The following is a 12,956-nucleotide window of genomic DNA, read 5'->3' as shown; positions in this document are numbered from 1 at the left end:
TATAGAATTTAATAAGAATTATAAAATTTATTCGTCACCAGTTAATTAAAGGAATTCTTTTATATTTTTCCTATTTATAACAGATGTCCCATATGCACTTAGCGTTACGCCTTCGCTAACAATTAAATAATTTAAAACCTATTAGTTTAATAAACAACGACTAAATAAAAGTAAATAAATAAATAAATAACGCTCTGTTAAAAAAAAAGAAAAAAATATTGTGTAAATAAAGTCTATTACATGTAATCAAATTTAAAAAAAAAAAACACTTTCTCATTGTTAAGGAATGAATACAGAAAGGAAAATATATACATAAAATTTAGTTAAAATTATATATAAATATTCTCCAATTAAATCAAATTAAATTTATTTAAAAAAAAAATACAATTATTATTATATTTTAAACACATAATCATGTGTTTAAAACAAAAGAGATAATAGAGGAAATTTTTCTAAATATAAATTCAGCAGAGGGCGCTTTACACCGTCCAAGCTGTTTCAGTTGTCTGGGAAACCGTTGATCGCCGATAGTTTCTGCAACGATTATCCAACTCTGCAAATGAAACCAGAAATTTACCGGTTAATAGTATAACATTAATCATAAATAGTAGTAAATTATAAATTAGAGATAGTATCGGTTATTTTAAAAAAACCAAAATGACGGAATATAAATTAGTCGTCGTCGGAGGTAAGTAATAAGTCTTAGGCCTAATAATAATAATAATAATAATAATAATTGTAGTGTTTTTATATATTATATATCTATATAATATACAATAATATCAAACGTGTTTCGTCTTATTTGCTTTATATACAAGTTAATGTCTGCCATGCCGGGATTTATGAATACTTCCATGTGCTGTCTTTTACATATTTAAACGTTGATGTATGAGAGATTAAATATATTTGCATATTTTGTTAAATTCTTATTGTTTTATTCACTAAATATAAAACATTTTGTATAATAATCAATTTCCTTTAAACACGTGTTCCCTTTTCTTTTTTTTTTCAATCAATTTCATGTAATAATAATAATCAATTTCATATACATGCTGTCCCTTTCATTTATACACTTTCACTTGAGGAATGCTGGATTTATTTTTTTAATGTTTGAGATTATTATTATTATTATTTATTTTTTTTTCCAATAAGAAAAATTGAATACGTGATTCAAACAGAGATGTTAAAGCCATCAAAATCGAAGCCGTACAAATTTTTGAATCGTGATTTATGAGACGACTGAACTTTTCATAATCGAACTTGGGTGATCAGTTAAAGGGCACCTTCAAAAGCTTGTTTGGTATTTTAAAATAATCATTTTTTTTTATTTTTTTTTGTAAGAAATGAAGTGTTTACTTATAAACGTTATTCTTATTTATAAATGTAATTATCTGTAATAAATTTTTGTTTATATTATTTACTGTTTAAATTGCAAGTTTTACTTTGAAAGAATGTGCACTTTATAAATTATCTACATCTTTAAATTTATTTGGTTTTATAACATATTCTATTGTTATAATCAAAATATATTGCTGTTCTTTTCATTAATTAATTAATTTATGTAGATAATTTCTTAGAAATTTACTGTTAAATAAATTGGTGCTATAATTAGATTTAACTTCATTTATCAAAGTTTGAGTGTTTCTTAATAAAATAAATAAATTTGATTGTTTTTAAAGTGACTTTTTTTTCTTTCTTTTCTTTCTAAAAATGTGTTAACTATAATAAAATTTATGTTTAAAAAAGTTAAAATTATAGGATTTATATTTACTAAGCAAATTTAAAACTTAGTTAAATGTCAAAAAAATGGAGTCTAAAATTTAGGATTAAATTGAAAATAGAAACTATAATAATCTGGTAATTTAAACATTATAATATTTGTTGAAAGTATTCGAGCAAAGAAAGTTTAAATATTGATTCAAATTGTTATTTTAGAAGTAATTTTTCCACCTTATTATTCTCTATTTATAGATTTAATGAACTTAGATTAACTACTATTATATTTTAATACTGGTGTAATTTTAACACTTAAACTATTATCCCTTGTTATAATGAAGATATAATTTATGTTAAATTATACCGATTACCTAAAAATTTTGAAATTCTAAAATTTTTTCTATTATTTTGAAAAATTAGCTAAATAAAGATGATTTTATATTTGAAATGATAGACAATATTTTATCTCCTACACTTGTATTCTTTAAAAAAAAAAAACTGCTTGATTTTAATTTAGTTAATAACCCATGTTTAGGATATTGTTTTTAATATTGAAAAATAATAAGTAGATATAAAATATTTTTTGATATATGTTTAATTTCATTCAAAGTAATGGTATTGCTTTTGTAAGTAAACAAAAATACATATTTTAAAAATTTTGAGTTATTTTGCATAACATTCATGATTCAGTTATTTTTAATATCAAATTTCTTTTTTTAATAGAAATAAATAGTTCAATCAAAGCTCATTATCTTACTTATGAATATTAGAAAGTTATTCATATTGTTTTCATAAGAAGAGGGAAATAAACAAAGAATAAAATCGATTGAATGATTTGAAAATATTTTCTCAAATATTTGCTTTTAGTTCCTTTTTATCCTTTATGGTTATATTAAACATTATAAGAATGCTTGTAATTTATATATATATACACACGCATAAGATGTATAAAAGTTATTATATTATTTTTCCGTATCTCTTGGAATGCTATAAAAATTTCGGGATGCTACTATTACTATCAGTCTGCCAATTTCGTTTTTGTGGACTAGTGGCATTACTGAAGTGACGTCACATTACTATGGGGAGACGAATTGGGTCGATGACCACGGAACTTTTTTTCCTCTGACGTCATTTCCTGCTAGGGTAAGCAGCGAGATCCAAGATTTTTCCCACAACGGCTTCTTCCTTCGCTCTTTTATGTCGCAGAACACCTGGGAATAAGCAAATCCCTAGACTTTATTTGAATGCGATCTTCTGTAAAATTATAAGGAAATAATCCCTGTTGGATTGTACATTATCAGTATTAAGTTGTATTGTAATGCTTAAAATTGACATACAGAGATCTCATCTCCGTTGTTGCTCGAGATGTTTGGTCACAGCGGAAGTCCTCCTTTCCCACGCCTGATTCGATGAGAGGCCGTTGAACGCCCGGATCCCAAGGTCATCATTGGTGTTCGAAACTCCATTCTATGAAATTAAGGAAAAAAAAAAATGATGAATGTAGTATGTAGCTTTTTACTTGAAGAAGAATTATATGCCGTTTTAAATGAAGATAAAGTTGTTGTCAACAAGCTTTTTATATAGCTTGAGAGGAAATGACGTCTGTAATACACACTATCGTCATGGCATTCTCTTATTAATATATTAAAAAAAAATGTATTTTCTAGCAAAGATTAAATTAAATCTAGACATTGTGTAAAAATAAGTTATTAATAAAAATATTAAAATGTTTAAATAATAATAATAAATTTTATCATCAAAATTGAAAAATAATTTTAGTTTTATGAATTTTTCATAAGAATGTTGTTAAATTAAAATTGTATATTTCGTAATAGATTATCGATGTCATTGGTGACGTCACAAGAAATATGATTATGTCGTTTGACATCATTTATGACGTCAAATTTATCCGTGTTTTTACCTCATATATCGAAAAATGTTGCATAGATGTATTTTTTTAACGTTAATAAACCGATTATGTCCAAGAAGAATATTATATTTTTTTCATAATTATCATTAAAAACATAAAAAAAATAACTTCAACTTATTTTATTACCTTTTTTTATATAAGAAAAATATGCTTTTGTTTATTTAAAAATTGAATTATTGTCTAATAAAAAATTTTAAAATGTGAACATTAATATTTAAATTGATATAAAAGTAATTTTATATTATGGCATTTAATTAGTTTTTATTAGTTTGAAATGAAATTTTGCGTATTTTATAATTTAAAAGTAGAATATAAAATTTCTAAAGGACAAATAATAAATACTAATTAAATATTTTAAATGGTTTAGTTTATATTAGATAAAATAGGCTAGAAATTTAAATATGTAAATGTATTTGAATTTGAATGATCCATGTATATTTATGTATGAAACATATTAAAAAATTAAATACAACTAATCATATACAATACTTTAAATATAGTTGTCTTCAGCTGAAACTAGCACAAACCAGATGAAAGCTTGTTAGTTTCACTTGAAAGATAGTATCTGCAATAAAATAGTTTTAATGACATTGAATTATTATCTTTTATTCTACAGGATACTTTCAAACAACATTTCAAATGAATTATTGTTTTAATTTAAATATTAAATTTTCATTTGATAAACTATAAAAAAAAATTAGCATTGAAATAACTATTGAAATATAAGCTAATGTTAAAAAGTGTGTGCACTTCACTTTTATATATATTATATAAAATATTCAAGAACAATTGTTTGTTTTATGTATTATTGTTACTTACTGTAAATATTTTGATACTGTTACTTTAAAACTTATTATCTGTATAGTTATAATAAATTAGGTTTTATCGAAATTTGTTTTTATACCAAGGAATAATTTAGAATAGCATCTTTTCCAACAAACTATAATTTTTTTTTTCATTGTATATTTTTCCTTCCATCAATAATAACTGAATACAATAATTTGTTGTATATATATATAATCAAGGAGATAAATAAAGGCACTCAACAAGTATTAACAATTTTGTACGTTAGTATCATGACTGAATTATTGGCTTGTATGTGTTAAATGTGGTGCGAAGAGAAGATAATCTTGCCAAATCTTTACTTCAATATTTACAGAAAGTGTTACACAAGGTTTCTTTCCATTTCCATGTACACTTGGTATCTTAGAGTTGTGACTTCTTTCAAAAAATTCAATCTTTGTCAGATTATTTACCTCAGAAATGGTTGAGTTTTTGACTTAGGTTTACTAAAGATTTTATATTCTGTCTGGTGTGTACTATATGTCATAAATGCTGAATGCTTTTTTTAACGTCTTGTATATAAAATACTATGTATAGGCTATATATATAAATTACTATTGTATATAAATACTATAAAGTACTTAAAAATACTGGAGTCAAATCTAAACAAAAAATCTGTCAGTACTACATCATATACTATTGCTTTCGAGACTGAATTTTGTGTTTATGTAAGTGGCATATATACATATTAATTATGTTATGCCTACAGGACCTGTTATAGGTATTCTTTCATATCCAAATAGGACAGTATTTTGTCATTGGTTGTGTTGTGTGAGAAAATCATCACAAGTCATAAGAATTATGACATCATTGGAAAAAGAAAAGATGTGGAATGGATTACAAAAAGCATACATGATTTAATAGATTCTGACTTAATGATGATTGAAAGGTGTACAAATAAGGAAATATTTGGGTGTGTTTTTAAACTTCTTAGAGTATATTTATTCTTTTAAAAAAATATTTAAAACTGAACTTGATTCACTGTTTTATTAAAATAACAAAATTTACATCACATAAGGCATTTTAAAAAAGTCAGACTTGTTTTATTCACTAACGCTTATTTTCATACAAGAACATTAAAATAATAATGAAACTATATTGAAAATTTGATTCCTTTTACTTCTTGTTTCTGATGTGCAAATTTTTTGTCCTAACTGATCATTTATCATCGTTACAACATCCAAAATGCTGACTAGCAAAAAAGCAGTTTTGTGACTTTCAATGAACAATTGTTGCATGTAGTGCTCCTTAAAACTTTCCTCCTAAGGAAATAATTTATGCAAAAGTATCAGTAATAGACTATACAGAATTCCATAGTATTAAATTTTCAAGTTTTGTATAGATCCAATAATAAGCTAAGTTACAATGTTATTTAATAAGTTATGCAAGATACATGGGTTTTAAATAAATATTTAACTTTATTTAATAAATATGTTACTAGTGCACACTTTGTTAATTTTACCTGTGACTGGTTCATTTGTAAAGAAACCATTTAAATAAATTGTCTGTAGTGAGTCCCTTTTCTCCAAAATGCTAAAAGTAGCTATTTGTTTTATTTCCACACACATACTTTAAACAGGTTTGTGAAAATTTATATATGTATAATTTCCCAAGTAAGTCAATAACATCGTACATTAATGTTTTATCTTATCTGCCCAACATGCATATTGTTTGTAAAATTATTTTATTAAAAATATAAAAATAAGAAATGTAATTTTTTTCACGATATGCTTTTTTTCTTTTCTTTTTTTTCTATCATTATAATTCTTGCAATTTTTTTGTCAAAAACCAATGACAGCATACTACAGGTCCTATTTGGATATGAAAGAGCACTCATTGCAGGTTCTGTAAGCACAATGTTGTAATTGATAGGTGAACTTAATTTCATTTTGGTTTATGAAGAACTGTGTCACAAATAGTAGAAAACAAAAACACTTCAACACTTTCAGCTTGTCTTCAAGGATGTATGTATGTATAAAAGGATGTTTTAAATTCAATAATTCAGATCTTTAAATCTGAAAAATTTATAAGTTAAAAGTTGAAAAGGAATAGGAATATATGATATTAAGTTAACCATTAAAACAGGATAAAGATGGCTACATGTTTTTAAATTTTATGATGAGCATTGGATATGTTCTTCCAAAATGCATTCATAAAATAAAATTGTAATAAAGTTTTTAGGCTGTTCAATTGATTCAACTGTATTTTCAGGATAAAGACAGCTATATGTTTTTAAATTTTAAAAACTAGTATCCTGTTGGGCCACCTGTGGGCCAACAGGCAGTGGCGTAGTGAGGGGGGTGCAAGTGGCTGTATCATGCACCGGGCGCCACTCACAGAGGGGTGCCCAAATGGTCTCCAAGACAAATTATATGTGTTTCTGGGGGAGGGGTGCCAGTTATGTTTGCTACGCCACTGCCAACAGGGTACTAGAACCTGCTTTAATTTGTACTTTTTCCTGCAATAAATGAATTTTTTGCTTTCATTTTGTAATGACTTAAATCACCATTGCATTCACACATGTACAATTTGTACAATTTCGTTTGATTTTGAGATCCTTGCTGGGTTAATTTTTATGGCAATGAGTGTAAATATTGTCCTGATATATATTTATATTTGTAATACATGCATTTTTAAATGTATCATCACCAGAGGGATTTTTAATGTTTATATATTGTGGTGGATTAGAGCCTCTAAGGAAAGGTTGATGCTTTCATTAGACTGTTGTTAGACCTCAAAGATGTGAAGGTATTTTTAGTCTTTACACTAAAAGTATAAAAATAAAAAGTTAAAAAATTTATAGATATGTAACAAATGAATTAACTTTAAAATTTACAGAATAATATATAAGGCATCCCTGCTTAATGTCAATAACCATTGCTGAAAAGTTGATGTTCCCTTACTAATGATTGAAACCAGGAATTTAAATCAGAAATATTAAAACACATTATAATGTTAACCCAAAACTCCCAACTAACTTTTGAAGTGTAACTAAAGCACGATACAATAACTATATATAAGTTAGAAACTTATTATAGCAATATATTAAGCATTTTATATTTTAATTTCTGATCACCAAACAATTAATATAAACTTTTTGTAAAAATAAAAATTTTAAAATTTCAGGACAGAATACAGTAGAATCTTGTTTTAATGTATCACGCTGGCCACCAAAAATCATACGTTGTCATGGAACAACGTATGATTTTTATGTTGCAAACAGTAGATTTCCTACACACTCAGGGAAACTTCCATTTTTTTAAACCTTCCTATATATAAGAAATACCAGTACTTGAAATTATTTAGTCTCTTGAGATCTCTCATCTTTATTCTATAGAAACACATATATTACAAGATCATATATTATGCTGTATGTGTATATGACAAGCTGTCAGAAACTATATACTGTAAGCAAACAACTAGGCAAATTATGTATGCTCATTAGTACTTCACTTGACTTTGTGATTTTTTAAAAAACTTGGCCATCTTAGTTTGTTTTGATGCCACTTTTCTGCCTATTGAATATAACAACAGCCTGATATTAGCAATATCATGTACAGCCTGTTCATTTATGCTGGAATTCTTCAGGAAGGTTTTGGTTACTTGAAAAGACTTGATGGCCCAATGGTGCATTACCTTATGGGCAAAAAGGGCAATTATCTGGGATCACAGATTAATTTTTTATAAACTTATTACTGTAGTAAGAATATCAAAATTTAAATTTTGTGCCGTGTCAGGGGACCCTAGATTGCCAGTGAAGTGCAGCACAAAACTTAACTCTTGAGGCTGGGTTAAAAAACAAATGAGAATACCAGAGTATTCCCCAAAAACTTTCCGTAAAGAAAAAACCTGAAGTCAACACTGTACATGGGGGCACCCTAATTCAAATTTGAGTCCCATGAAGCTATAATGTGCTACTATGATGGTCTTGCTAAATTTTGGCATTATACTTGGAATAGTGTCACTATGTGGCTCTTTTTCAATTGTATCAACTTGCTGACTCTCTTCATACAATTCTTAATTTGTACATATCCCAGAAGTTTGAAGGGCAGCCATCAAATTTTACAAATTCTGAAACACCCAAATATTAACTAAATGTTGAAAAAAAGGCAAAGTTTATAATAGATGGGACTAGAAAAAGATTTGTTATTCCAAGTTACAAATCTACAAAAAGGAGGTAAAATTACATTGATTTGTGGAACTTAAAGAAAATTCATTGTTCCATTATCTGTAAAATGAGATTCTACTGTACTGTATGTTATAAAATTACAAAAATAAAGACTAATACCAGGGATGCACAACCTTTTGTGAAGAAGGGCCAAATTAGGATTAAGTTTACTGACTGGGGGCCGGACCCCCAAGCGATTAATGCAATGGCTGAGATTGGATGCTGGCGGCAATCTTCTTTATGTCTGGTGTAATGGCAGATGTTGAAACAACCAGTAGATTTTTCAAATTCTCGTTGGTTAACCTGTTCCGTGTTTTGCACTTGTTTAAATTCATAAGCGAAAACTTGCAAGCTTGTTTGGCAGTACCTATGTATGCTTGTTTGCATACATAGGTACTGCCAAACATGCTTGCACAAAATCGAGCATTGTCTTTCAGTTTTGGAAATGATGTATCTGGCAGTTCTTCATAGAATGTGAGGAGATTAGAATTTTTAAACTGTGATTTCAATTCATCACTGCACTAGATGTCTATCAACTCAAGTTGGACATCTGGAGGGGCATCTTCCACTTTCACATCAAATGGAGTTGAAAAAAGTTGCAGGTAGATCTTGTATTTCTGGAATTCACCAAACCTCTCATTGAATGATGTAAGGAGGGTGTTAACTTGGTCAGAGTAATCCATCTTCATATGTTGGTATTTCTCTTTCATGGCCTTGCAATGTGGAAAGTGTGTAAAGTTCTCTGATTGCATGTGGGACTTGAAAAGTGATAGTTTGGTCATAAATGCATTGATGTTACTTGTCAACTGAGAAACAAGTTATATCTTTCCCTGCAATCTCAAATTAAGGTCGTTTAGATAAGCAGTAATGTCAGCAAGGAAAACTAAATCACACTGCCATCTTTGTCCCTCCAAATTCCTTGTAGTGTTCCCCCGTTCTTTCAGGAAAGTGATAATAGACCCCAATAGCTCCACAAATCCTGAGGACTGTTGCCTTGCTCAGCCAATGAACTTCAGTATACGTGGGCAGGTCAGCATAATCAGCATCTATTTCTTCAAGAAATGATGTGAAGAGTCGATGGTTGAGTCCATGACGGCAGATTAAGTTCACAGTATCATAGACATCTTTCAGCAGACGTTCAAATCCCAGCTTCTTTGCACAAAGTTGCTGTTGGTGAATTATGCAATGATACTGGACTAACTCCTTTTGCCTGTCCCCAAGGTAATTTTTCAGCAAGGTGAAAAATTAAAAATAATAATTTAATTTTAAATTTACGAAAAAAAGAATGTAAAAATAAAAGTAAATAAAAAGTTCCAATTAATTTACTACTTAAATAACCTAAATATATCTTTTTCTTTCAAACAAAAGAAACCGCAGCTTTCTAGCTACACGGAATCATTTTACAACCCTCTTTGTTGACAAGTTTATGGCTTGACGCAGTTTGTAATAATTATTAAATCCAAAATATTTTAGTGCAAACGGCTTCTTTTTAGTCATAATGACTCTATTCCAACTACAGTATTAATTTTCTTGGTCCAACTTAATAATAATAAATTTGATGCGAAAAAATTTTTTTCTATTCTTAGTCTATGGAGAGATCATTATTGTAAATTATTGGTTGTTATAGCTTTTTGTACATTTCTTTTTGAACTCTGGTTAGTTTTTTCAAGTTTGAATGACATTATGTTGACGAATAAGCGTCTTTTCAGAAAAGATTGATTCAAATTCGACAATACTAATCAGAATCTAGAATGTAAACAAATCATAAAAAATCGTTATTTTCATAGTTTTTCAGCGCTATTTTCATTTATTTTTGTTATTTGACGCTATTTAGACGAATAAGCAAGTTTTCTGAAGCATACAATTGAAGATTTCCCGCCAAAATAGAAACTTCCTGATAACATCGGAAATGTCGTTCTAACATCATTTTATTTTATTTGATTCTTCAAAAAATCGTTATAATACTATGTATTAGACTTAGAATATTCGATATCTAAACCAGAAAGTGTTAGCTAGAAATAGACTTATTTATAGAACAACCCCCCATTTCTGACTTCAGGGAAAGTTATAAAACAGTTGGGTGCTAATGACTTTGTGAAAGGGAAAAGTTCTACACTTAGAAACTTCGAAAGAAGGGATTTGGCCTGTACCGTCCGCGGGCCGCATAAACATTGATAAGGGGCNTTATTTGACGCTATTTAGACGAATAAGCAAGTTTTCCGAAGCATAAAATTGAAGATTTCCCGCCAAAATGGAAACTTCCTGATAACATCGGAAATGTCGTTCTAACATCATTTTATTTTATTTGATTCTTCAAAAAATCGTTATAATACTATGTATTAGACTTAGAATATTCGATATCTAAACCAGAAAGTGTTAGCTAGAAATAGACTTATTTATAGAACAACCCCCCATTTCTGACTTCAGGGAAAGTTATAAAACAGTTGGGTGCTAATGACTTTGTGAAAGGGAAAAGTTCTACACTTAGAAACTTCGAAAGAAGGGATTTGGCCTGTACCGTCCGCGGGCCGCATAAACATTGATAAGGGGCGGTATGTGGCCCGCGGGCCGCAGGTTGTGCACCCCTGCTGATACATAAACATTCTGAAGTTTTCTATATGTGCATTCCAACCATTGGATACAGTCAGAACTGAGAGAATTGATCTTTCTTTATATGTGCTTCTCTGTCTAATACATACAAATTTGTAAAAGTTCTTCTAGCATTGGATACTTGTAAATAATTTGCAAATGTTTAGGTAAAGAAGAGCCCATAAAAAAAAAAGATTGAGTTTATTAGTGTTGATTGTATTCTAGCAATTGGAATGGATATGTAGAAGACTTTGAAATATTTTCATAATAATCTTTATTTTTGTAATTTTATAGTTAATATGTTTGTTAACAAAGTTAGTTTCTTCGTATGCAGTAACATGTACATCTAAATTTGATACATGCACTGCAAACACTATTTGATACAGCATGATTCAGTATAGAGAGATTTGTTTTTCAAAAAATGCAGACAAAAGAATTACAGTAACATACAGTAGAGCCCCATCTATATGGCTGAAACAAGACCAGGCATAGATGAACAACATAACACAGTTCAGATGTACATTTTACTTTATTCATTGCAAATTTTATGTACTTTTACAACAATATTAACAGTATAAAGCAAAAGACATATCTACATATAGTATCAGTTTTATTTTAATTAGGATACTGTACATAATTTCAATTAGTAAAGAATTCTGTGAGGTTTTTATTATTTCAGCTTTGAGTGACACTTAAGTGCTGTGTGATCTCTCAGATCAGGGTTGTCCAACTTTTCTTCCTAATGAGCCAAATTAGAAATTTAGGTACATTCAGCGGGCCACAAAGGTACTTTATATAAATATATGCTTTTAAAAAGTTCAAAATTTGAATATCAAATTTTAATAACAAATATATATAATTACAAAAAGTATTGTATTATTGATAGTAAAAAAAGAAATTATACTCATACAAAACAGAAATAAATTTAATGTGATTTTTGACATTGCCTTCCTTTTATAATATTGCCAATATCTGCTTTTATGGTACTAGTCTTAATTCTAAGAATGTTAGTTAAGTGGGAATCACTCAACTTATTTCTTTCAGCGGTTTTGATGTTTTTCATGCATGAAAAGAATTGTTTACAACAGTATGTTATGCATGTGGGGTAGTACAGTTTTCTAGCATCAATTATGTCATCATGATATCAAAGTGTATCCATGAAACGAGAATAATTTTTACGACATACTTTACCAACATAAATGAAAATGTGTCTAAAAAATTTAGGGTGCAGTGGGCTGCAGGTTGGACATCCCTGTCTTAAGCCCTGGTCACACTATGCGATTTCCAGCCGCGCAGGCGACTGCAACCGCGCCGGCTGTTCCCGTTAACTAGTAATCCCCCCTCGAAAACCGGCGCGACTGCAATCTCAACTAGAAACAAAAAGTTTGTTCTACTTGCGACAATTGCAAATGCGCATCCAATCAACAAACGCCTTTATGCCACGTCATACAGTGACAACATTGAAAATAGTTCATCATCATGGCGGATAGTCAGAGGATTAATACTTTTACAGAATCGAGATTGATCGAGCTTATTCACGAATACCTGTGGGATTTTAATTCTTCGTTTTATCGAAGATTTTATCTTTTCATGTATTTTCGCCAGCTCTATTAAAATAATCGCCTTTTTTCTTTTATTCATTCCAGAAAAGGAACTGCTTGCTATTTTAATAAGAAAAGTGGCTAAAATTCCGTAAATACTCTGAAGTAG

General features: G+C 28.7%; 1 protein-coding gene across 2 annotated transcripts in view; it reads left to right on the top strand.

The window, feature by feature from the left end:
• Nucleotides 1-12,956, top strand: part of LOC111633508 (GTPase HRas) — an 87,293-nt gene that overhangs the window by 24,514 nt on the left and 49,823 nt on the right. The window contains exon 1 of one of the 2 annotated variants that reach the window (XM_023378090.1): nucleotides 471-688. The exons of the other annotated variant lie outside the window; for it this stretch is intronic. Coding sequence (XP_023233858.1) covers nucleotides 658-688 — 31 coding nt within the window. The 5' untranslated portion in view covers nucleotides 471-657. Of the gene's footprint in view, nucleotides 1-470; nucleotides 689-12,956 lie in introns of those variants that run through there. 2 annotated transcript variants of the gene reach the window in all.

Source organism: Centruroides sculpturatus, unplaced genomic scaffold (assembly GCF_000671375.1).
Source record: "Centruroides sculpturatus isolate CEXI.00-Female unplaced genomic scaffold, Cexi_2.0 scaffold815, whole genome shotgun sequence".
NCBI classification, from domain to species: Eukaryota; Metazoa; Arthropoda; class Arachnida; order Scorpiones; family Buthidae; genus Centruroides; species Centruroides sculpturatus.
This window is presented reverse-complemented; position numbering and strand designations above follow the sequence as displayed.